This window comes from Chanodichthys erythropterus, chromosome 12 (assembly GCF_024489055.1).
Source record: "Chanodichthys erythropterus isolate Z2021 chromosome 12, ASM2448905v1, whole genome shotgun sequence".
NCBI lineage: Eukaryota > Metazoa > Chordata > Actinopteri > Cypriniformes > Xenocyprididae > Chanodichthys > Chanodichthys erythropterus.
The window spans coordinates 21455344-21482886 of NC_090232.1; the positions used below are offsets into that span (position 1 = coordinate 21455344).

Below are 27543 nucleotides of genomic sequence, written 5' to 3' on the forward strand. Positions count from 1 at the left end.
TTTGTGAGGGGAATGCTCACAGCCTATGGGCTGATCTAACTGGGAGGCCTCGAGAGAAGCCTTCAACCTCTGACCAGACTTAGGGAGCTAAGTACTCAAATCTACCCCAGAGTAAGGGGAGTCAAAAGCTCGACCTATTAGGTCAACCAGGCTATAGGCTAGGATGCGAAGGTGAACTAGATAGCCAAGCCAGCTACATGTAGTAACGTGAGGTCTCAGGAAGGGGCCAGGAAGGCCAACTACCTGACAACATGACCTTGCTGACCAATACCCAACTGCTGGGGACTCGCATCAAGGAGGCCTACACTGGTCAACTACCTGGTATTGAGCCTTAACTGGGAGAGAAGTTCCCACACTGTAGGGAATTCGCCTTCAGAGGGGACGAGTAAGACCAAACACCTCAATAGCAAAAGTTCACTGGCTGAAGTAGCATTTTTAACCGCCATGCACCCACTTATTAGGGGCTGGCTCTCAGGGAAGCCTGCTAAGTCCAACTACCTGTTAGCTAGCTTTCTAGGGCTTACAACACTGGGGCGCGCCCACAGGAAGGTCTGCTAATACCTAGGGAGGCCTGCTGAGTCCAGCTACCTGATAGCCAGCCTAGCTAGCTGTCAAAGCCTGCAATACTGGGGCTCGCCAACAGGGAGGCCTGCTAATTCTCAGAGAGGACTAGAGAGTCTACCTAGGGACTAACAGTAACTAGCTTCTGAAATGCAGGGCCACAGCAAAGAGCATACTATTCGGAAAGTGAAAGGGGCCTAAACCACCTATTCTGCCTCTACACCAACCTGCATTATGCCCCAATGTAGGAGGGGGCAGGCCTTGGCCGGATGACTCTCTATTGAGAGGAGGCCAGCACTAGGGATGCATAAAGAGAACCTGCCCCCCTACCAGTGGGCAGGAATGCTTAGCAGACCAACTCCAACATCCCTAGCGCTTAGCCTAGGCCAGCTGTCAGGATAGCCCTGGTAAGGGCCAGCCCAAAAGCATAGATCTACCTGGCACTCCTCAGAGCAGCAGCCTCAACAGATCAGCTCTCAAAGATGAGAGGAGGCACAATCACTCAAACTGCATGCACATCTTGAATGCCGCTGGTCTAAGTTTACCACCCTTTCAAGCCTGAAGAGGATTTTTCCTTTTTTCTTTTTTTGCAGAATATGGGTTCTTATCTGTCCTAACACGTTGCCATGGCAACACTATAAACTGCCGGCAGCGCGTTCCATAATCTCCAACAGCTCAGCATAAGTGGGACAGGGTGGCTGAGAGGATTCAGTCATTTACTCACCCTGTCTGTCCTCCTCAGCCATCTCCTGCTCGGCTGGAAGAGCACTCGCCGCTGAACTTGAGGATGCAAATGACAACGCGTCCTCTCCCAGCAGCTTACTCTCATGAGCCACCGTATTGCGCGAGCGGTCACACCACTTTCAAACTGTTCGTCGCGCCCCATCTGAGAGCCCGATTGATCTTAGTCTTTGCTCTGCCTTAGCACGAGTGGGACCAGCGCCACCAGGTTCAGATGTTGAACCCTCTTCCCTCGAGAAGAGAGCCAGACGAGAACAAAGCGTTATCAAAGGAAAACGCTCACAGTTTGCACAGGCAGCTCCCTTGAGAACTTCCCATGCGTGCTCTTGCCCCAGACAGAGAACGCACAGCTTGTGTGTGTCATCTAGTGTCAGATAATGAGGACACGGATCCACACACTTAGTAAACCTTGTAAGGTCTCTGTGCGTTTCATTATTGCCACGATAGTGCTTCACACATAACAGTCCCTGAAGACAAAAAGAGGATGACATGTTATCTGGGCCCCCCTTATATACTTTTGGGTCGCATTGTTATGATATCATGGTAAATATGATATTGCCAAGACTGGATAAGTTTTTCAGACACCAGTTCACGTAGAGTCAAGTCAAGTCAAGTCAAATTTATTTATATAGCGCTTTTACAATTGGTAATTGTTTCAAAGCAGCTTTACATATTAGAAGCACAGAAAAAAGGGAAGTGGTTAAAAATAAGCTGTACAAACAAGTAGGGATGTCCCGATCACGTTTTTTTGCCCTCGAGTCCGAGTCATTTGATTTTGAGTATCTGCCGATACCGAGTCCCGATCCGATACTTAATAGCCTACATAAAAAAGAATAAAGAAGAGCAAAAAAACAGATCCAGGAACAGTGCTTTTCAGGTTTTTCAGGTATTCGGTTTTCAAATAGTAATCAAATATAAAATATCACTGCATATTATCTTTACTGTATAAAATAAATAAAGATTAATCATTATTGAAGTTACAAAAACTATTCAGTCAAGAGCAGTGAGTAATTTCTTTGTTATTTGTTGTTTGATTTAACATTAAATACAGGCAGCAGGAATAGTTGTTTTCCCTTTAAGACATGCACGATCCAGTACATATAGCCTACTGTTCCACATGCGCTGTCTTTCTCGGCTAATATACGTTCACTTAAGACATAACCGACTATGTTTGCTAGGATACTCGCTAGGACGGGCATGTTGACATAATTTTTGTATGAATGTGGCCGCCGAAGCGCAAGGCGTGAAAGAGAACTCAGTATTTGCGCGCTGACTGGAATAAGCGTGTGCGCGCTTCGGATGAGCGCACAGAAATCTTCTCACAGCGCGTGCGAGTTCTCTTTCGCGTCTTGTTCTTTAAGGTTTAAATCAGCAAGGCTTAAACGAGTTAGTTTAAATACAGACAGCAACGTGTGCAACGTGTGTCAACACCCGGGTGATGACGGCGTAAATGACTGGACATTAGAGCAGACGGCACTCGCAGTTAACAGTTTACAAAGAGTGACTGTTTTGTCCACGCTTTCTGATTATCGTTGTTGTAACGTTTTGCGCATCCATCGACTGAAACATACATTATCTGAACTCTGTCTGTATTCCACGTTGCTATTTTAAACAAACCATATTAACCAATAGATGCGTCGTCATTCGAGATGGACCGCAGTGCAAGTGCGGTCCGTAAGTGGAGAACCGTATGGTTCGATTTTTTACAGAGAACCGTTGCACCCCTAATACATATATATCCGAGTCCTGATCGGGAGGTAATGTCCGATTCCGATCGAGTCTGAAACCACATGATCGGGCCCGATTTCCGATCATGTGATCGGATCTGGACATCCCTACAAACAAGCGTGGTAATGTGTAACATAAAAGATGGTGCTACATTAAGCCAATGTCGGCTGACCCCCAGGGGTGGAAAAAAACCCCTAGGAGAAAAACCCAGCATGCTAGCACTGGGAAAAAAGTCCTAGGAGGGAAAAACCCCTTTAGGAGATATATATAATATATGTAAATGGATATGGAGATCAAAATCTGAATTATACATTTTTATTATAGAGATAAAAAATAGATTATATATAAATATATGTAAGCGGATACGGGGATTAAAAATCTGAATTATAGAAGCAGCCAGAACTGGATCTGTAGGCCCATTGTCTCCTGGGCTACGTTGTAGTCAGGTCCAGACACAGGTTCTCCATCTGATCTGGATACGGCCTGGATCCAGCACCCGGCAAAGGATAAGCAGAGAGACAGATATTAGCGTAGATGCCATTCTTATTCTGATGTACAGGTATATCTAGTGTTATAGGAAATGTTCTCGGTTCCGGCCGACCTAATTATTGCAGCGTAACAATCCTTTAACGGATTTGAAAAATGTTAATGTATTGATAATGTGTTATGTGTATGCAAGAGCAAAGAGATGTGTTTTTAGTCTAGATTTAAACTGACAGAGTGTGTCTGCTTCCCGAACAATGCTAGGAAGATTGTTCCAGAGTTTAGGTGCTAAATAGGAAAAGGATCTGCCGCCTTCAGTTGATTTTGATATTCTGGGTATTATCAACTGGCCTGAATTCTGAGATCGCAATAAACGTGAAGGACTATAATGCATTAAGAGCTCACTTAGGTACTGGGGAGCTAAACCATTTAGAGCTTTATAAATAAGTAGCAAGATTTTAAAATCTATACAATGTAGCCAATGTAATGTTGACAGAACTGGGCTAATATGGTCATACTTTCTGATTCTAGTAAGAACTCTAGCTGCCGCATTTTGGACCAACTGTAGTCTGTTTAAAAGCTGAGCAGAACAACCACACAGTAGAGCATTACAATAATCTAGTCTTGAGGTCATGAATTCATGAACCAACTGTTCCGCATTTGTCATTGAGAGCATATGTCGTAATTTAGATATATTTTTTAGATGGAAGAAGGCGGTTTTACAGATACTAGAAACATGACTTTCAAATGAAAGATTGGTATCAAAGAGCACACCCAAGTTCCTAACTGAGGACGAAGGTTTAATGGAGCACCCGTCAAATGTTAGAGAGTATTCAAGGTTTTTTCGTGAGGAAGTTTTTGGTCCAAAGATTAGGATATCGTTTTTTTCTGAATTTAATAATAAGAAATTTCTTGTCATCCAGTTTTTAATGTCAGCTATGCATTCTGTTAGTTTTGTGAATTTGTAGGTTTCGTCAGGGCGCGAGGAAATATAGAGCTGAGTATCGTCAGCGTAGCAGTGAAAACTAACACCATGCTTCCTAATTATCTCTCCTAAGGGCAGCATGTACAGAGTGAAAAGCAACGGTCCTAGTACTGAGCCTTGTAGTACTCCATATTGAACCTGTGATCGGTACGACATCTCTTCATTAACTACTACAGACTGATAACGGTCAGATAAGTACAATTTGAACCATGCCAAAGCAATTCCACTAATGCCAATATAGTTTTCAAGTCTTTTTAAAAGAATGGTATGATCGATAGTGTCAAAAGCAGCACTGAGATCTAATAACACTAATAGAGAAATACAGCCACGATCGGATGATAGGAGTAGATCGTTTGTAACTCTAACGAGAGCAGTCTCAGTACTATGGTACGGTCTAAATCCTGACTGGAAATCCTCACAGATTCCATTTCTTTCTAAAAAGGAGCACAGTTGTGTTGAAACTGCCTTTTCTAGTATCTTTGACAGAAAAGGTAGATTCGATATTGGCCTGTAATTTACTCTCTCGGATCTAGTTGAGGTTTTTTAATAAGAGGTTTAATAATAGCCTGCTTAAAGGTTTTTGGCACGTATCCTAGTGTTAAGGATGAATTAATTATATCAAGAAGTGGACCTACGACCTCTGGAAGCATTTTTTTCAGTAGTTTAGTCGGCATTGGGTCTAGCATACATGTCGTTGATTTTTATGATTTGATAAGTTTAGATAATTCTTCCTCTCCTATAGCGGCGAATGATTCTAGTTTTACCTCAGGGACACTACAGTGCACTGTCTGAAGCGAAACTGTAGACGGTTGCATGTTTTTAATTTTCTCTCTAATATTGTTAAATCTTGCAAGTAAAGAAGTTCATAAAGTCATTACTGCTCTTTGGAAACGTCAGCAGTTGAATCTCTGTTTCTAGTTAATTTAGCCACTGTGTCAAATAAATACCTAGGATTATGTTTGTTTTCTATTAAGAGATTTGAAAAATAAGTAGATCTAGCATTTCTTATAGCCGTTCTGTACTCAATAATTTTTTCTTTCCATGAAAGGCGAAAAACTTCTAGTTTTGTTTTCTTCCAACTACGTTCAGCTTTTCTAACAGCTCGTTTTAGAGCCCGAGTGTGCTCATCATACCACGCGTTGGATTAGTTTCCTTAATCTTCTTTAGACGTAAAGGAGCAACTGCATCTAATGTGCTGGAAAAGAGAGAGCCAATAGTTTCTGTTGCAGCATCGAGTTCTTCTAAGTTGTCAGGTATACTAAGGCGATGAAACTGCTCGGGGAGATTATTTATAAAGCAATCTTTAGTGGTAGACGTGATGGTTCTACAATATTTATGGCTGGGTGGTGGTTTTGTAGCCTTGGCTAATTGTATTATACACGAGACTAAATAATGATCTGATATATCATCGCTCTGCTGTAGAATTTCAACAGCATCAATATCAATTCCATGCGACAGTATTAGATCTAGGGTATGATTACGACAATGAGTGGGTCCTGACACGTGTTGTCTAACTCCAATAGAGTTTAAAATGTTTTGATTTTACTGGATCTGAGCACTGCTTTTGACACGGTAGATCACAATATCCTTCTGTCATGCCTTGAACAGTGGGTGGGCATTAAGGATACAGCACTACTCTGTGGCTATTGGCTAGTTTTTCTCATCATCTGCTTCTTGTGGGGTTCCTACAGGGTCAATTTTGGGGCCATTACTGTTTAATCTGTACATGCTTCCGCTCAGTAATATAATTAGGAAATATAACATTAATTTTTTCTATGCCGATGATTTTCAGCTGTTCCATTAAAATATAGAGATTCTCTGCAGATTCTCATTGATTGTCTTGATGATATTAAATGCTGGATGGCAAATAATTTCCTCCATCTTAACAATGAGAAAACAGGTGGTTATCTTTGGGCCCTCCAAAACCAGAAACTCTTTAGCTAGTTACTTAAACAATCTCACTCCATATCTTATATCACATGCAAAAAATTTAGTTGTTATCTTTGACTCTGAACTTTGTCTTGAAAAACAAATTAGCTCAGTTAAAAACAGCTACTATCAATTGAAAGTCATTTCCAGACTTAAATCGACAATTTTCTTTCAAGACTTTGAAAAAGTTATTCATGCATTTATCACATCACAGCTGGACTATTGCAATTCTTTATATCTTGGTCTTCCCCAGTCTTCACTGGCACATTTGCAGATGGCTCAGAATGCAGCAGCCAGAATGTTAAATAGTGCAAAATACTTGATTATATCACTCCCAATTTTAGCTTCTCTTCACTGGCTTCCTTTCTTTTTTAGAATTCAGTTCAAAATTTTGCTGATTGTTTTTAAAGCTCTTAACGGACAAGCTCCATCTTACATCTCTGATCTTATTTATTTGAACTCAGCTCCTAAGTCCCTCAGATCTGCCAATAAAGCTCTCTTACATGTCCCACGGTCACGTCTTAAATCAAAAGGTGACAGTGCCTTTGCAGTTGCTGCTCCACGGTTATGGAATCAGTTGCCACCTGACATTAAGAGTGCTCCTTCTATTTTTAAATCTAGACTTAAGACACATCTTTACTCTTTAGCCTTTCCTGATTATTAAATTATGGATTAGTAATTTCTATTGCTATTTATTCTATTGTTTACACTTTGTTCAGTGTAAGCTGAATTTAAATATGTTCTATAAATAAAATGTACTTACTATTTAAAAAAAAAACACAATGGTATTTTTAAATAAACATTAAGGAAAGTGCAATGATAAAAACATAACAGGAAGTAGACAAGAGGTAGATTTAGTCTTGTTCTCATTGAGAGAGGCTCATCGATACATAACATTATGATGAACTCCCTGCAGTATATCCTTTGTCACCGTGCTTCAGTCACTGTCTTATTTTCCAAATAAATCCCCTTTACCCAATAAGAGCTAATCATCCCCCAGACGACAGACTGCTCTTTCCGTCTCTCTCTCTCCATCTGGACTTTGTGTGAAATGAGTGAGTCCAATCGACAGACCCTCGAAATGCAACACCTGACTTGTTGAAAAAAAAATGTTAGCCATCGTCGTCATGGTGATGGCAGGGCAAAGAGACAGCGACTTGACGTCAGTAAAATGGGCTCAACTTCAAGCTGAGAGAGAAAAAACAACAGCTTCTCTGCATTCTGCTCAAGCTGATATGATGTCTACAAAAAAAAGCTTTTAGGGCCATTTTCAGTGATATTTCTAAAGAGAAAACAGAGAGAAACTGTAATGAGTGTCTTCATTACGCAAAAAAATCCCAAAAGTTATTCCTGTATTTGACTGATACTTAATACACGAAACAGTCTCCTTTATTAAACACTCAGACACACTTGAAGCTGTAACTTTCTCTTTGCTTAGTCTAAACGAGGAATGAGATCACTGACCCTGGACTCTTAGCACTTAAGATGATATTGTTTGGAATCACAAGAGACCATTAGACTTTGTCTTTTTTGTTCTTAAAAGGAATAATCCGGGTTCAATACAAATGAACAAAATCTCAGTCAACAGCATTTGTGGTATAATGCTGATTACTACAACAAATAATTTAAACTTATCCTTAATTTTCTTTAAAAAGGTAAATCTAAGTTACCTTGAAAGCTTTATAATGGTGTAATTTTTTGAAGGATTTAAAAGCAAATATAATTTAATGTAATTTAATATAAAGCTTATTTTTAAATGCATTTAACATAATTTATTTCTGTTAAAACCTGTGTATTATTTAAACTGTAAAGCTGTTTTAATCATCATTTTTGTCATTTTAAGATTTATAACATTGCGTTATCATGGCATGGATATAACATTACATAGAAAAGATTAGAAAGTGATTTTTCACATATTATCACATATTGTTTACATCTTGGTGATACTTTTGAAACAGCGAGTATTTTAATGTTTATGGATTCGCTGTGTTCTCAGGTGCCTCAGTGTAACACAGATTTGTTTTTGTTTTTTAAGAAAAGGAGTTTGGAGTTTTGTCAAAGACTTTAGATATACAAAGGTGGTGCACTTATATTACTGATAAATGGGAGAAAGCAAAATGGCAGAATAAGTCCCGCCTTCTAACTAAAAGAGCCAGTCGCTGATTGGTAAAGGTCATCATGTAACTACAGCTGCCGTTAGAAGCTCTGGTTGCTATAGACATTCAATGATCTGGTGACGTATTTAGTTTTAGTTTTTTTTAGTTCTTCAGCTTAAACTAAATTAAAGTGAATTGTTGCCTTAGCTGAAACAAAAAAGTGTTTTTGTATTTTATTTAATTTCAGTTAACATGTATTTTATTTCAAGTAATGAAAATGTTTATTATGATTATTATTATTATAATTATTGAATTAGCTTTAGTTAACTATAATAATAATGTCTCGGGTTACGACTGTTACCATTGTTCCCTGAGAAGAGAACGAAACGCTGCGTCAGAAAGACGCTTTGGGAACGCCTCCACCGTGATAGCATATGAAGCATGTGTAGAACTAATCCAATCTCGATTGGTGTTGCGTCATGATGTCACATGTGACGGTGCACCTGGAAGCTACAAATGGATGCCTGCACACAACAGTGTTAGCTTCTGATAGGTCAAAGCAAACCATTCTCAGGCACTCAGGAGAATGTGGATGAATAAAACTTCCTAACTGTGTCTTTGTTCACTTCACTTTAGCCCTGATAACTTTGAAGCTTTTTATTTGTATGTTTTGGTGCAACGGTAATCTAGTAACGCATACAGGTCTTATTAATCACGGGGTTCCTTTTAAAACCCGATCAGCCTTTTCAATATGAGCCAGAGCGCAAAATTAGTGAGGATGAAAACATCAAAGCTGTGCAATGTCTCTGCGGCTATTCAAACTACTGTTGTATGATTGACTTGTTAAAATCGTCTGATCACCTGAATGCATTACACACAGTTAAACATGCTGAGAATATGCTACTGTTTATGCACTTTGAGGCAGTCTGTCTCAATCGAGATGTGTTATAAGTTTACCTTCATCAGTCTCCATGACAGGCGCAGCATTTGGTTAAAGCATACACTTATATCCATTGGCAACTGTAAGCTCTTTCGGCTGTGGTCTACTAAAAGCCTAGAAGGCATCAGGGCTAAAGTGAAGAGAACAAAGATGCGGATCTTTAGGAAGTTTTATTAGTCCACATTCTGCACAACTTCCCATTCTTTTCTCCTCTTATCACTAGTAAAGCTGTAACAACTTGCTTCTCTTGTGGCTCATCGACTGAAAATTACAACCAAAAGCTGCACAATGTGGCATCGTATATTATATTACGAGTTGTGTTGCGGTAAAAATAGCAGTAGGACAGTGTCAGTAGCTCAGTGAGTGCAACCATTTGACATCATCGACGTAGAATGCACTGTGCACCTAAAAAAAAAAGGTGCTGCCCATTGTCCAATTCATTCCAAATATGTCATGTTTTTTTTAAAATAATGTTATCTTTCATGGGTTTTCTACTATTAAGCCATACATGTCTTAACACTAGGGGTTCCCTTTAAGTGTGGACAGGGAAAGCCCATCAGAGAAATGACCTTGGAGGAACTCCAGCACTGAAGCCACTGCGCAGTTAACTGGGTCCAGCTGGCGTTCTCTGCACCATAAAGCGAAAAAATTCCTCTTTAAGGCATTCCTCATGGAAGGAGCTCTAGAGTTCAGAATGGTCTCAACAAACTCGGCTGAGAGACCAGCACCTACGAGTTGGTCCCAAGTTGGTCCCACTCAGGGGCCAGACCCATAGCTTCCACAGCTCTGGCCGAGGGTGATGTAGTGAGCCCTCTGCTTGAGAGAAGGTCCCTCCTGGTGGGAATGCCCCATGGGGGGCCTGCCAGGATCGCTATGATGTTTGAAAACCATATAGGGCCGGCCAGTACGGGGGCTACCAGAAGTAGACTGACCCCGTCCTAATGGACCGTCTCAAGAATTCTTGGGAGCAGAGCAATTGGGGGGAAAAGCATACAGATGTTGCCTCAGCCATGCCTGCACTATAGCATCCAGTCCCAAAAGAGCTGAATGTTTGAGGGAAAACCACAGTGGACAGTGTGTGTTCTCATGAGAGGTGAGCAAATCTACTTCCGCTTGGCCGAACCTCCTCCAAATGAACTCCACCGTCTCGGGGTGGAGTCTCCATTCTCTGGGGCTTCAGCCTCTGCCTGCTCCCAAATTTTTGTCCCCTTGGATATACATTGCTCTGAGTAAGAGTAACTTGCCCTGGTACCACAGAAGGACCTGATGCACCAGTCTGCACAGAGGGCGCGACCTCAGGCCCCCCTGCTGATTTATAGGAGACCACGTTTTGTCTGTTCGAACATGATGGCCCCTGAGGTCTGGTAGAAAGTGTCTCAGGGCCAGAAACACAGCCATCATCTCCAGACAATTGATGGCCACGAAAGATGATGCTCTCTCCACAGACCTCTGGTTAACCGGCCCTTTATGACCACTCCCCAGCCCATAAAGGACGTGTCCATAGTCACAATTTTTCACTGACCATCCACTCCTAATACAGGGTCCTGGGACACATAGCCAAAGAACAAAGGCACCTGCGCATTACTCTGATCATGCAGAATGGGAAATTATCAAATTTTTCTTCTTTGGGAAAACCCCCTGGTCCTGAGCCACCACTCATAGAGTCCCATACTATCCCCAGAAACGTAGTTCTCTGCTGGGGAGATAATGAACTCTTCTTGACATCAACCCCAAGCACCTTGGATGGCAAAGAATGACATCTTGATGCCGAACTGCCATATCCTCAGACTGTGCTAGGATAAGCCAGTCTTTGATATGATTCAGTATATGAATGCCCTGAAGCCTTAGTGTAGCTATTGCAGCATCCATACATTTTGTGAAGGTGCAAGGGGCTGAACGGAAGAACCCGATTTTTGTATGCTTTTCCCCCGATCTTCCTGTGGAACTTCCTGTGTTGAGGAAGGATGGAAATGTGGAAGTATGCATCCTTGCGGTCTATAATAAACCAATCCTCGGATCTGATTTAACTCACAATGATAGGCATGGTTAACATCTTAAACCTGAATCTCTTGAACGTGATTCAATACCCTGAGACCTATGATGGGACACAACCCCCCATCCTTCTTGGGAACAGTGAAGTACTGGCTGTAGAACCCTGTAGCTTCCCTCTCGCAAGGATAAATACATTCTGTGGCCTTTGCTAAAAGGGACTGAACTTCCTGTTCCATCACCCAACCCTGCTTGGGGGTTGACAATAGTGTAAATTACCCTGTTGAATTTCGTTGGACGATACTCGAATTTAATATTGTATCCTCTTTCTACCGTACGCAGGACCCACTGTGATATATCTGTGATATATTTTGAAGATTCCTCCAAGCTTCCATATATTCTACTAGGGGAGTCACTGACCTTGGGTATTGGGTCTGAAATAATTTTGGTACCCTGAAGCGGCTGGCCAGCAGGGGACAACCAAATTATTTTTTTTTACAGGCCTCGTTTGAGGGAGCAAACTTGACAGGGCCGCAGCGACGTCGGACAGACACTGCGATTTGTGTTCACTGGAAACCAATGCATCCTGAGGCACACAAGGCAGCGGAAAGCAAACATCGATTTTCTGAGGGCTCCGACGTGAAGGCTGCGACCGAGACTGCAGAAAGCGTTTATCAAGTTTACTTTTCTTATGCGCCTCCTGCTTTTTGATGGCCACTCAATATTTCATTTGGCCACTGCTCTGGTCACAACCTCCAGCAGCTCCTCAAAAGCAGGGAAATGAGGTGGTGAGTCCTCTATTTCTCCTGCCTCTATGCTTAGAACATCTAATTTTTCAGAACTAGATAGTTGTAGCATCAGGTCCTCAACCTGGGTGGAAGAAGCCACAGAGTGGGTTTCTGATTCCTGAATGAGAACACTGGAGCTGGTTTCTGAAAGCTGAGTAAGGGCCGAAGCCATCTAAACCTCCTCCACCAGCTCCATCTGCGATCCTCCTGATTGTAAACGCCACACTGCCTCGACAGACACGGGTTCCGAACCACGGGGAGCGTGAGCCTGGCCTGCCTCATTGAACAGGGCTAGGCGAGAGAGGAGCGTTCTGAGCAGCAGCAGCTCACAGTTTTCACAGAAACTCTGAGGCACATAGCTCAAAGCATGTGTGAGTCTCCCTCCGTGATGTAACGAGGACAAAGAGACGCACAGTGCTTAAACTGCCTTTGACTCACCATAATGAATATAATATGATATGATATGTGAATGCTTTGCACTGTGGGACATACAACACCAAATAAGACAGACAAGAGCAACACAGAATGCTTGCTGAAGAGCAGAAGCTAACACTGTACCGGCGTCCCTTTGTAGCTTCCTGGTGCACCGTCACATGTTACTTCATGATGCAAGACTAATCAAGATTGGACTAGTTCAACACATGCTTTAGACGGTATCACGCTGAAGGCGTTCCCCAAAGTGTCGGTCCAACGCAGTGCGAGTTCCCTCAAAAGGGAACCCTGTATCAGTCTATACAATTATTTCCTGTCTGTTACCTTCATACCGTGTTTAATGTTTGGAAATGCCATCTCCAAATGAGACTCTAAATCTGTTATTTGTGGGGGTGTACCAGGTCATTCAGCAGAAGAGTGAAGACTGTGATCACATTAAGTTCTTGATTGAGGAGAAGGACTCAGAAGAAGAGGCATTTTATGAAGACTTGGATGGTTTTGAGGAGAATGGGACTCAAGAAACACGGATCAGTCCATACACCTTCTGCAAAGCTTTCCCATTCCACCTGATGTTTGACAAGGATCTCATGCTTACACAGTGTGGAAATGCCATCTTCAGAGTTCTGCCACAGGTTTGTCTGCTCAAAAATGGTTTATTTTACAAATATAAAAGTGAGAGATCTAGAAAGTATATAAAGTGTGATGGAGTAACTTGTCAAGTTATGTGTGTTATCTTCCAGCTGCAGCCTGGCGTCTGTAATCTGTCCTCAGTGTTCTCTCTGGTGCGGCCGCACATAGACTTTAGTTTCCATGGCATCCTGTCTCACATCAACACTGTCTTTGTGCTGCGAAGTAAGGTTTGTCTGCCTCAAAACACATTACATACAGTCTGATATTAAAAAAAAAAAAACACCAACAATCATTAAAAAAATATGGTTAACATTTTTTGACATGTGTTTTTATCAGTTCTTATAGTAAGCATCTCATATACAAATACAAGGACAACAGTACATGTTGTAAGAAATGTGAAAATTTAAAATTGTTAAATACAAATGTATGTTTGTTAATGGTTTCATATAGGAGGGACTGCTGAATGTAGAGACTGCTGAGAGTGAAGATGAACTCACAGGAACAGAGATCAGCTGTCTCAGACTGAAGGGCCAGATGATTTCACTTCCTGAGACTGAGAACATCCTTTTCCTGTGCTCACCAAGGTAGATGGAAAAGACTGTGAATTATTACCAATAAAGCACATGGTTTTGGTAGCTTAAATGAGAGGTTCTCAACTGGTTTGGCCATGGGACACGCATTTTCCCATGCTCATTAAGCCACAACAAATTTTTTGTAGGAATTTTACCTAATTAATATCCTAAAAAAATTTCAAAATTCAAGCAAATTTATTTCACAAAAACAGACACACACAGATACACACAAGTACCATCCCACTTTACTTATCATACACGTAAATTGTAAGAATATGACTAATACTGATGAATAAACAGTAGCCAATATGGTAAGGCTATTAAATTCTGTGTAACAGAATTTTGGATCCGGTTTTAAAGTGATAGCAGCTCCTGCTGCTTTCTGTGTCATGAATGTTAATCAAACAACAAAAGACAAGAGAAAAATCATTTTTGTAGTTTTAACACAGATTAATATCCTAAAAAAATTATAAAAATGTTTAATAAATTTGCTTTCAAAATTCAAGCAAATTTATTTCACAAAAATGGTTGACAGACACACACAAGTACCATCCCACTTATCATACACGTAAATTGTAAGAATATGACTAATACTGATGAATAAACAGTAGCCAATATGGTAAGGCTATTAAATAGCAGTCCCAAAGTAGATTTTGTTAATAAAATTAATTAGGTAAGTTGGTATGAGCCACCACAGTTATGTAAAAATGTACAAAACAACATAAGTGAAAATAAAGTGGCATTTTGGGATTATGGAAACTACAGTTACCATGGTAAATACACAATGCTAAAATTAACTGTTAATGAAACATATGGAAACTGCTCCTGATGAATAGAATGAACATGAACATGATGAATGAACATGAAGAATAGGAGTTGGGCCAGTATCTAAATATGTTCACATTCCAGTTATTCTGTATGCCCCTTATAAGCCAAATCCTAATAGAAGTGTTTTTTTTTTTTTTCTTCATTATAATCACTGTGTGTGCTAATACCTTATTTCACAGTGCCTGCCTGAGATGACGTGAGTCCACTTAGTGTTGAACAGGTCACTTGGTTCAGACACTCATTCACTGGCAAGCATGACTACTAGAATAATCTGTACTTCCCACTGGTTTAGATTGAATGGTCTGCTGTTTTTTAGAAACTACAATATCCCCATGGCATACACACAGAGTCTTTGATAACTTATTATGAGACATGTGATGAAAATATTTTCTGGTAGGACTGATAAATTGGGTTATACAGTATTTGAGTCATATTGTTATAATTTGTTTTTTTATAACAGTTTTATTGGATACTCCTTGACTTTTTGGTAATTTATGGGCTTAATCCAGCATTTTGTCTTTTGTGTATGTCAGTGTTATGAATCTGGATGACCTTACGAGGAGAGGTCTGTACCTGAGTGACATTCCTCTTCATGATGCCACCCGTGACCTTGTGTTACTTGGGGAGCAGTTTCGTGAGGAGTACAAGTTGACCCAAGAGCTGGAGATCCTGACCGATCGTCTGCAGCACACACTCCGAGCCCTGGAAGATGAGAAGAAGAAGACAGACAGGTCAGTCTATGACAGATTTTAATATTTAAATACAGTAGTGGCTAAAAATAATGTCCAAAGGGGTTAATATCTTAGGGTTACGTATCAAACCTCGGTTCCCTGAGAGGGGAACAAGATCCTGCATCAGTTGCTGACACTATGGGGACTCATACCGCATAACCTGGTGTCTGAAGCATGTGTTAATTCACACCAATCTTATTGGCCGACGGCAGTCTGATGATGGCACATGGAGCACCTGAGCATACAAAGGTAACCTTAAGACTTTCCCTCTGGAGGGAACTCAACACTGCATCAGTTGCTGACACTATGGGGACATTAATACCCATTACCTGGTGGTATTACAGGGCTTGAATTTCTGTGTGGAATTGCGCAAATTGGGCATAATCTTACTTATTCCCCCAGATTTTGTGCTCATACCCAAAGTGTTCTCACATAAAGTTGCCTCTCACTACTAAAGTACTACTAAAGTACTACTCTCACTACTAAAGTTGCCTCTCACTACTTTTGTGCTTTTTCACTGCTTATTGCACTTAAACAGTCAAATACACACAAAATGCCAGTCTTGACGAGTATTCACATAAACATAGTCAGTTTTGTTTTAAGTGAACATAAACAGTTAACCAATGTGTTAACAGTATAATGGATCTGTGCATCAGGTCTTAAAGTGACAGCAGCCTAATACACCTGCTGCCAAATTATGAGATAATATTAAAAATATGTATATGGCAGTTTTCCCCCATGGTATTGATGTCAAAATTTAGGCCAGTACAAATGCTGAGTGGCTTGTAACTTTGGAAAACCACTAGCCACAGTGGCTGGTGAGCAAAAAAGTTAATGTCAAGCCCTGCTTACATTAGACTCTTCCCCATGCTTCGCCTACAATCCCCACTATCGATCCTGTCTTGCTGCCTCTGCAGCTGCGGGACCTGAACCGTGAGGTGCAGACGCTTGACTCACATCCCTCAAGAGAGAGTCTGGCAGAGGCGGAGCTAATCACAGCAAATGCATCACAGTGAAAGCATTCCCTTGAGAGCTGAACGTGCTCTGTGCAAACTCTTGATTCTCATCCCCCGAGAGAGAATAAAGCACGAACAGAGCTTACTAGTGCAAATGCAACACTATGCTTCCAAATTCCTTGAGACTAGGGCTGCGATCGAAATCGCGATGTCTAGTAGGGATTGTTAATCCGTACGGACCAGACACCAAGGTTCAAAAAGCAGGTGATTCTCTGATTAATTGCAAAGTTTGACCATCATACAATGAAAGTTTATCATTTGAATGTGTTTTAGGTCCTGTCAGTTTAAACATTCAAGTGATTTTTAAACCATATGAGAGCACGGAGACACGAAACAGAACTCAATTCTGAATGTGTGGCTGTTTTATGCATAGACATAATAGGGTTTTATGTGCGCACACGCAGAGAGACGCACAGAGCCATGCAGTTTCAAGTGAACACCGCATGGCATTCTCTTCCTCATTTATTTGTGCCTGAACGGACACATACATGAAAAAAAAAAAAAAGTTAAAATGCACATAAAAGATTGCCTATCCTCGTAAACACAATTGATTATGGCTTAGGTGAACTAAACAATTGAGAAAGAAACCCGGATGTGTAACAGAATTTTGGATCCGGTTTTAAAGTGACAGCAGCCCCTGCTGCTTTCTGTGTCATGACTGTTAATAAAAACAACAAAAGACAAGAAAAAAAAATTGTAAATTTTTGTAGTTTTAACACAGATTAATATTTAATTTGTTCAGTGAGACTATGCAATGTTATTTTACAATTGTATATTGCAATAGTGTTAGACTTACCCGAAATATATAAAGCACTATTTATTTTGTATCTTTGTTCTCTTATATTTATCCATGCTTGTAATTTGTTAATTATTTTCTATGCATATTCACTCAACTACAAAATCACCCCAATCATCCTAGAATGATTAATTCTTTCCAAATAGAGATATTCAAGTCATCTGTTTTTTTTTTTTTTTTTCATATTGCAATATATATTGCAGAAAATCAAAATATGTCAGTTTTTTCAACTATTGTGCAGAGCCAAACATGCTCCATTCAAACTTTATTTTACAATGCAAAAAAGTAAATTAATAAAAAAAAAAAGCATACATTGACTACAACATAACCAGTTATTAATATTTTGTTGGTTCTCTCGTGTTTTTGCATGTTCACAATCGTCTCCAAGTAAAACTATGGAATATGCTTACAAAATTTTTAATATCCTATAACAATTTGACGAAAACAACTGATTGACACTGTTAACTTTGTATCTTAAAGGGTTAGTTCACACCGGAACACAAGGAAGCTGTGATTAATTGGCCTGGAGTCATGAATGAACACTGCTGCGGCAGTGATATTTAACGAGGCTCCTGTGGGAGCTGGGCTGGACCGCGTCGCCCTACTATGTCCAACATGTGGAGCTATGAGCGGGCTTCTGCTGCGGCAGTATTATTTAAGACTCCGCCGGGAGCTTGCGTTCATTGCTGCTGTGTGAACAGCATGAGACTTGTAGAAGTTTGACTAGGAAGCATCTCGCCGCTGCACTGCTGCGGCAGTGACTTCTAAAATTACTCCTGCGGGAGTGTTTTTTGGGACTGGAGGTTTGAGTACGTGGTTGGAGAACGTCCCGCCGCAATGTCTGCAACATGGGGGCCCATGAATTCAGAAGTACATGGGGCCCCCAGCTGCCAGCAGAGGGGAAGGAGGTCCTCGTCCCTAAAGGGAAAACGGGCCACTGATATCCAGAGCGACCCTGCCCCGCCGCAGAAAAAGGGAGCCTACGGTATATAGATAAAACGCAGAGCTACCGTCCTTCCAAGGTGGTTTGGATCACATAAGGACATCCTTGTGCGATCCTTATGGGACATACGATCCTTGGTACCTCCAGTCCGCTTGTTCAGATAGGAGGGCCCACACTGCGATCCGAACGGGAGAGCCTCCATGGTTAAGAACATGAAGAATCACACTGCGATTCAGAAAGGGAGAGCCCCCACGGCGCCTGAACGGAAGCTCACACTGCGATTCGACCGGGAGAGCCCACACTGCAAGTTAAACGGGAGAGCCTGCACAGTATTTGGACGGGGGAGCCCACACAGCAATTCGAATGGGAAAGCCCACTCCAGGAATGGTAGCTAACACACATCCGAAAAGGGAGAACTCTCACTGCATCCAGATGAATATGAGCCCTGCGGGGCTTGGTAAGCGAGGAGATGCAAAAATAATAGGGAGATGTAGAACCAATCGAACATATGTTGTTTTAAAGGCGTGGCATCGACCGGTCATTTTTTTAATTTGGTATTCGGATAGGCCCCTCTGGGCTGCTGTGATGGCTGCACCTATGCAGAAAGATAATAAAAATGGATGGTTAAAAGGTTTTTCTGGTGTTTGGCTGAGGGTTTGGCTGGTTTTGTAAACCTTTGATGAGGAGGGATATCTGGGGACTTGAAGAGTCGGGGCACTGTTGGCCATGGATGAACTTGGAGAGCAATGTACTGTATGCCACTGAGGTAGATTTTGATTGTTCCTGGCTGAATTAAATTGGTATGATGGAGGTAAGAGATGAAGGATATTGAAAGGAGGGAAAACTTCTGGAAAGCTCTGTGGAAGTTTTTTGAAGGAACTCCAAGCTGTCCAGTGGGTTTGGAGTGTTCTGGGAGAATCGGCTTGCAGTATGGTATTTGTGGATGTGGTATGAAGATGTCTTGAGGGAATGGAACAAACGAATGCCAGTTCTGAATCAGGAGGAATTGAAGTTGGATTGGAGTCTGCTTCCAGAGCCAATGTTCTAAATTTGAAAAAGAAGGTGACCTGGGATATGTTAATCTATGATGATGAACTGGTAACAGGCGGAAATTCTAAGGGGCAATTAACATTTCGGAACCCCCTAGATTGGCTGTTACTACTATGGGATACAGGTTTATGAGAATGGTTGGCTACTCCAATTGGGCTTATGCGGAATAAGGTGGAGAATCAAAAGGGGCCGATCATGAATCCGGAATCTAGTTCTTTTTGATGAGGCCTTCCACTATATCGGGTCCAGCTGTTGCAGATTATAAGTTATTGCAGATCAAGCTGGAGTCAGGTATATTTTCCAGACTGCGGCTGAAATGTTCTGTCAGGCCTGAAAGAAAGAACTGGTTGGAAATTGTTTGGATGGTGTCCATTTCACTAAGTAACTGGGAAGTAATGATTGAAGAAGAGAGAGGCTGCTTACTTAGCTGCAAAGCTTGAGGTAGATATAAAAATGACTGCTCCAAAGGAAGAAGTTCAAATGCCTGCACCTGATGGAATTAGGGAACGGTTATGGGTTGAGAATGTTGGTTGTTCCTTGGTGACTGCGTTGGGAGGAACTGGAAGAGGGACTGCTTTTGCGAAAGAATGGGCTGGCAAGTGGCTCAGACCTGAAGAAGTGTTTGGTGTCGGAAAAAGATGGATGCTGGGAGGAGGGCTCCATTACTGACTGGTGTCCAAGATGGCTGAAGTGAGAGAAAGGGGTTGGTGGGCAAAAAGAGTGTTGAGATCATTTGCGGAGGCAACCTCACGCTAAGATCTGTGCCAAGAAGAATGTTAGAAGAAATTGGCGAACAGAAGGGAAATGAGGAATGAGGTAAGTTGTAAAGGGATAGAGGGTCAGGGACCACTAGTGGAGGCAGCCTCATGCTAGGATCCGCTTTCTGGGTAAGTTAGTTTGGGGGTGAGCAAGAAGTAACCATCTGCGAGGGCATCCTGGCACATGGGGTTATCATGAAGAAGATTGAAAAAGAACTGAAAAAGCAGAAAGAATTAGTGATGCTACATATGAAACTGAAGCTTCAAATCTCATATCGAATACACAGCTCAATTATAATGAATGGATATGTTTTCAGAGGAGCAGTGATAAATGAAAGACGTCTCAACTATCTTTCCAGTCACATAAATGCTGTGCGTTTCAGAATGTTGAACCCAGACCACTACTCTACGGGTTTATGGAATTTAAAGTCCATTTACTAATATATATTAAGTTACATAATTGTACATTCTGCCATAAAGACAGTATAAAACCATATCATAATTAGAGCATGATTTACTTGCATTAAACAACTCTGTTAGTATTATTATTGTTATATTTAATTTATTGCAACACATTAGTATGGAAATTATATTATCAGAAAACTACACGTTTAACATTGCCAGGCTTTTATTTGCTTAATGGAATGACTGAGCTGTACATCTATATTCTTTGGCTGCACTGGCTGGTTTATGGCTGCTGTAAATGTATTTATTTATTTTTAAAAGATTCAAGATTTAAGAGGTTTCATTTCATAATCCATAGAAGGAAGTAAAGTGCGGGAGACAGGAGTAAGTTTGGATAGTTCTTGCCTGAGGAGTGGAGCTGCAAATGGGAAGAGCTGGAAAAGCAGCGGGACTGTTTTTGCGGCCGCTGTTGTTGATCGGGTAGAAAAACGGCGGACGAGGAAGTGCGTGCGGCGGCGGCAGCCTGTGGATTAGCGTGCTGTAAATGTTTATGTTCAGGACATCAGGTCGAAAGAGAAATTTCTGAGTCTTGATTTTATGATGTTGAAGTGTTTGTTGGCATGCTGGAACTGTTGTTAGAACTAAAGAAGATCATAGAGTTTAGCTTTCGATGATCTGCGGGAGAAATTAATTCCAGAGCTGGAGAGGACTTGACGTAGCCTGTTGGCGGACCATTTGAAATGGGTAGAATCAGTGTATTAGCGGCGGTAGAATGAAGAGATGAAGTCTGTGAAGAAGACTGATGAGGCGCAGTTAGATGGGCGATCTTGAGGGTGGAGGAGAGAGTGGTTATCCAGAGCGTGGTCTGTATGAGCGCTCAGAAAGAACATCCATGTTTGGATCTGTGAGATCCGATCTTACGCGACATGTGACTGTTGGTGTCTCGGGGAAAGTTCGTCGTCTGAAGGGGGATGGTAGAATTTCCGTGGTGTCGGACATTGCTCAGCACGGCACTACCGGATGCTGAAACAGCTAAAAAAAAAACACTTTCTGCTCTTGATTCAATACGTTTTATAACGTTAATGGTAAGAATTGATCTGTATTAATATTTACAATAAAGACTACAGAAATTAAGGTAACCAATGTAAAATAACACTGAAGGTGTTATTTTACATTTGATTACTTTAATTTCTGTAGTATTTTCTTACCTGAATTAAAACCCAGTTAAACTGAAAAAGTTCTCTTTATTCTATTGCATTTATTTGAGCTTTTTATATTTTATTACTGACTTTTTACTTTTTTTTTTTTTATTTATTTTTTTTATGAAAATAAAACTTTGCGTTGAAGAAAAGTAGATTTTTGTTTGTATATGTTGTCAATTATAGCTCTTAGAAAGAAAATCGGAATCGGCAAAAATTAGTATCGGCAGATCACACTAACAAAAAATCGGAAATCTGAATCAGCCAAGAAAATTGCAATTGGTGCATCTCTAACTACCCAACACCTTTGCCCTTACTCCCGATTTCTCTCAACATGAGGAGAGCTCTCAGTAAATAAATAGGAAAACAAAATAATTTAAGTTACTTATTTGAAAAAGTATATTTATTTATTTATTTATTTATTTTTGTAAATTTAAAAGTAATGTGTTACTTTATTAGATACTTGAAAAAGTAATCTGATTATGTAATCTGATTTACCCCCAACACTGATTATGAGATTAACTGATTTTTAATCTAGTCTCAAGCTACATTATACCATACATCATACTTAAATGTAATACATAGTATAGTATTACATTTCTGTCATAATTTCTTTGCTTCCCTTCTTCACTAAAGGAAGAACTTTGAGAGTCTGTGTAAAGATTACAGTATTCGATAATTTCCGGACAAATAAAATAAGGCTCATCTCCTCTGCATGTCATCATTACCTTTGTACAGTAATCTGTAAATTACATTACATGTCAATCAGACCATCTCTTCCTGTCTAAATGGGAGGTTACACAAGGCAAGCTGGAAATAGGCTGTAGTCATATAAGACCATGTGTGAGGACCCAGATCCAGACCAATACACTGAGTGCAACAAAGATCACTTTTAGGTGTAATGACTATCCCAGATGGCATCCTAAGCCCTTTCGACCCTGCTTCATGTCTATAGTTTGGTGATATAATGCCGCACAAACAAGGATAGAATGACAAAAAAAAAAAAAAAAGCATGAAATTGGTTTTACTTTGTTTTCCCTGCGTACAGATTTTTTAAGATGGCTGTCTCTCTTTTCCTGCTTGGAAAATGAGGCTGTATTTGCGCTCACCGTGGGGAGCCTGTCTGCCTCAGTCTGCAAGCTCTGTGTTTGTTTATTAAATATGGTGGAGAACCTTGAACATCACTAGAGACCCTCTCTCTCATCCACACATACAATAAATACCAGCTGGAGCTACACAAATGCCTGTGTTCTAGTCAGAATATGATGTGTTCCTAGGTAGGATATAGAAAGTATTCATTAAATACAAAGTAGGTTATTTTTTCATTTGTGCTGCAAATTGCAAGCTATAAGTGTAAGAATTACTGTGAGTAGCTGGTGTGGCTATGACTTCTAAACATACTTTTTTTTTCAGTTAATTTCAAATGTACATGTTTTTTCTTTTTCTTTCTTTCTGTTGAGTTAGATGCACATGCATTTAACGGAAACCTGGCTGTTTGTGACTTATTGATAACAGGTGAACAAATGGCCCGTATTTTGAATGTGCTGAATAGTGCAGCCTTATCTTCACTAGCAGGCATCCTGCACTGCACAGTTGGTCAATTTAAGACACTGAGTTGTGACTGTGCCATTTTCCTTAAGGTTTATGTATATTATTTTAGGACAGTTTTTATGTGCAAATGAAGTAGGTCTCGCCTCATAAAATTGCTGGGGTTTTTTTTGTATTTTTTTTTGTTGTACATTTGAGACAACATGAAACATTCAGCATTAAGCATTCAGCTTTGCCATCACAGATATAAATTACATTGTAATTGAAATGAAAATGTTAATTAAAATATTGAAATAAAAGCAGTTATTTTAAATTGCAATAATATTTCACAATATCACTATGTTTGCTCTATGTTTGATCAAATAAATGCCACTGTGGTGAGCACAAAGTATTTACATAAATACATGCATATTTAGCCTATAAAAAGCCTGTAATGTTAATGTCATACCTATTTTCTATAATGTTGTATAACAGAGCTCTGAAATGCTTTTTGATTGCAGAGATTAATATTTGTGTTTTCCCATTGGCAGTATGAAATAAGAACAGAACAGATGGATGAATGTCTAAATGTAGAGAGCCAATACTCAAACAGCTCTGTGGATAATTAGCACTCAACCTTCAGGGAAAGTACAGTGTCTAAAAGAATGAAGTGATGCACGTTATTCCATGGTCACTTGAAGTGAATTTCACAAAAGGATTCACTTTGTACTAGATTAATACATTTAGGTCTTTTAACAACCCTTTTTTTTTTTTTTTTTTTTTTTTTACAAACTGAAGTAAACAACTGTGTTGCTTTGAATGACTACACAACAGTAAATTGTGACTATATGACTCAAAATTAACATCTTTTGTTCAGTGACATTGAATTAAATGAACATATGTGTTTTTTTTTGAAGAGTGCACATTAAAATAATGATACCTCTTTGTTTTCAGGTTGCTGTATTCGGTTCTGCCTCCATCTGTAGCCAATGAACTGCGGCATAAGCGGCCTGTGCCAGCTAAACGATATGACAACGTGACCATTCTTTTTAGTGGCATTGTTGGGTTTAATGCATTCTGCAGCAAACACGCATCAGCAGAGGGAGCCATTAAAATCGTCAACCTGCTGAATGACATCTACACCAGATTTGACATTCTCACTGATTCTCGGAAGAACCCTTATGTGTATAAGGTGAGTGAATTTTAACCTGGAATTTGAATTTGTTCATATCTGTGTTTTTGGCTTAGTGGAACAGCTGATAAGAAAATAAAATATTTATTATCTGATTACAAAAAAAGCTTCAGAATTGATAGACACATAGAAATACCTAATAACCATACTCACAGACATAAACAGAAATATTTTTGCACCCATTCAGAGATATTCAGTACACGAAAAAGACACAACTCTGTATGATTGTGACTGGCCTACAAATATCTTGACAAAAATGGTCCCAGGTACATGTATAAATTTGTGTGAATGTGCTTGTGAGAAGGCAAGTTAGCCACAATGTAAAGTTAAAGCATTATAACTTGCAAGGTGAAAAATATGAAAATCAAATTTCAGTGTCACTTTTAGCAAACTTTCTGTAATAAAGGTGTCACTTTAAACAAATGTAATAAACCTACAGATACAAAAGTTCAGCTACAAAGTTCAAAGACAAAAAAGTATTTTTATGATACATAGTTTTATAATAAATCTTGCATGATGTAACTAATTAGATCAATAAATGAATGACTGTATTTAGAGCAGGGTGTGGAGCTTAGTGCCAGACTGAATCCTCTTATGTGGATTTTTTTTTTTTTAAATCTTGCTGTGGCAACCAAGAGTGCGTAAATAATTCACATTTTTCTGAGTAACCATTACTGGGATAAAAAAGAAGCACATGGAATTTACTAATTTATTCGCTAGACACCTTTAAATAACATAGGTATGCAATTGGTAGTTACTACTGATACTGATATATTGTTCTTTGTTTAATATTACAGCAACTGTATGGCTAATTATAATTATAGGCTCATGTAACAAGAGTCCACTGGAGGCGAGCGTAGTGAGATGATGAACCCAAGTGCAGTTTATTGTAACAATGTGAAGAAACAGACTCGACTTGAACAGACTCGACTTGAACAGACTCGACTTGAACAGACTCGACTTGAACAGACTCGACTTGAACAGACTCGACTTGATGTCTCACCAACAGCAGGTTACATTTACAATACATGACAAAGGAACATGGGGAAGACAATGGCTATAAATACAAGAACTAAGAGAACACATGACTAAGACAACCAATGGGGAAGTGACACAAGGAACATGAGAACCAATGACCGAACAGAACTCAGAAACACATGACCATGAACAACCAATGAGAATAAGACACATAGACTAAGGGAGAACATGAGGAGCAAGGGAAGCATGACACAAACAAGCAACATGAAACAAACTACAAAATAAAAGACATGAAATCAAAAACATGAACACAAAACCAAAACACACACGACAGCCGCATCTCGTTTAAATTCCAAGAGCAGCAAATCAGTTCAGTAACACTTTATTTTACAGTGTCCCTATTACACATCTCAAATTACTTACTCTAGTCTCCAGTTATGCATTATGCATATTGCTTACCATTTAATATTTTTTTTCCCATTTCTTTGAGCAACACAAAAATGTCTTTGAAGATCGGACTGATGGTGCGTTCACACCGGACGCGAATGAAGCGGTAAGCGCGAGTGATTTGCATGTTAAGTCAATGCAAAGACGCGAATTGACATCCCGCGGCGCGAATGACGCGATTCGCGCGAATGACGCGATTCGCGCGAATCGCGCAAGTTGAAAAATCTGAACTTTGGCGAATTTCCGCGCCGCGTTAACCAATCAGGAGCTTGCTCTAGTAGTGACGTGACGTAGCGAGCTGAGGCAGAAATTCGAAACAACAATGGAGGACAAAATCATCGTCGCTGTACATCTTCATACATTTATAGAAACAGAAATAAAAAGGACCGTGTTTGAAAGAAAGTGAGTGAGGAGGTCGGACAATCTGATAAGTTGTAAAAAACGGTCTTTACTCAATTTGAGCTATATACATATATATAAATACATATTAAGACTACAAGCCAACTAAAGACGACCAATTGAGCTTATTCGCTGTAATTTACAATTATTTCCCCACTGACAAGTTGTGTTTATTCAGAGGAAGTGTGCAGCAGTGGGAGAGTCTGGGACACAGAGCGGGAGAGCCCCTCTCATGACGCGAATTCGCGTCTGTTGTGAAGGGATTTTCACGCGCGAATGAAGCGAATGTCACGCGCGAATGAAGCGAGTAAACTCAAAATGTTCAAGCGTCCAACTACGCGCGAATAGCGCGATTTATTCGCGCAAGTCGCGTCTGGTGTGAACACAGCATTAGGTGAGAGACCTTGTTAAACCTAGTTAAACTTCAGCCCCTTATTTATAATTCTGATTACCCACAGTAGACAGTCAAGTGTTGATGCATTCATCTGTGCGATTTGATGCCTTTTTGTAGGTTTGTAGGAGCTATAGAATTATTTTTAAAAGAAATCTAAAATTATCTGTTTAAATATTGATTTCTTTACAAAATGGCTCATTGCTTGTTTTTCTGTTCTCTTCCTATGGTCTATAAGCATTGCATCTGCCTTAAACATTGGAACTTCCACATATAAACAGGAAGTAATCTGGCATGAATTTGTGAGGGAAGATAAACATGTCAGGTTACGACTGTAACCATTGTTCCCTGAGAAGGGAATTGGATGTAGCATCAAGGACGCTTTGGGAACATTTCTGCATGATTGCATCGAAGCATGTGTGTCAACTAGTCCAATGGCAAGATAGAACGTCACGGGCGAGTGATGTCACGAACAGGGCTGCGTTTCCCAAAAGCATCATAAGCTGATCACAGAACCACTGCCACAAAATGGAGCTACGATCAGCTTAAACGTACAATGCTTTTGGGAAACGCAGCCCAGGAAAGCATTAAAGCACATCCGGAATGACCGTTGTTAGCTTCAATTAGCCAAAGCAAGTCGATCACAGGGATGAAGGAAATATGCAGCGTCTTGTTCCCTTCTCAGGTAACAATGGTTACAGTCGTAACCTGAGATGTTCCCTTTCGAGGGAACTCACAATGCTTTGCGAAAGATAATGCCCAAACACCATGCTTAAAATTGCCTGTCTGTGTGAATACTGGAGCACAACTAAGGGTGCTTTCACATTAGCACTTTTGGTGTGCACCCGGGTTCGATTGACGTCAGAGTTCGGTACGTTTGGATGATGTGAACACGGTCTTCTGAACTCGGGTGAGCACCCGCGAACCGTACCCGAGTCCACTTAAAAAGGGTGGTCTGGGGTGCGGTGCGGGTGAACTCCGGTACGGTTCGCTTCTGATATGAATGCAA

The 27543-nt window shown here is 40.4% G+C and overlaps 1 protein-coding gene across 2 annotated transcripts in view; it reads left to right on the forward strand.

The window, feature by feature from the left end:
* gucy1b1 (guanylate cyclase 1 soluble subunit beta 1) overlaps positions 1-27543 on the forward strand; it is a 63578-nt gene that overhangs the window by 7713 nt on the left and 28322 nt on the right. For both annotated transcript variants that reach the window (XM_067403193.1, XM_067403192.1), the window contains exons 6-10: positions 13074-13304; positions 13413-13529; positions 13753-13886; positions 15236-15433; positions 24082-24319. In XM_067403193.1, the coding sequence (XP_067259294.1) occupies positions 13074-13304; positions 13413-13529; positions 13753-13886; positions 15236-15433; positions 24082-24319 (918 nt within the window). The remainder of the gene's footprint in view (positions 1-13073; positions 13305-13412; positions 13530-13752; positions 13887-15235; positions 15434-24081; positions 24320-27543) is intronic.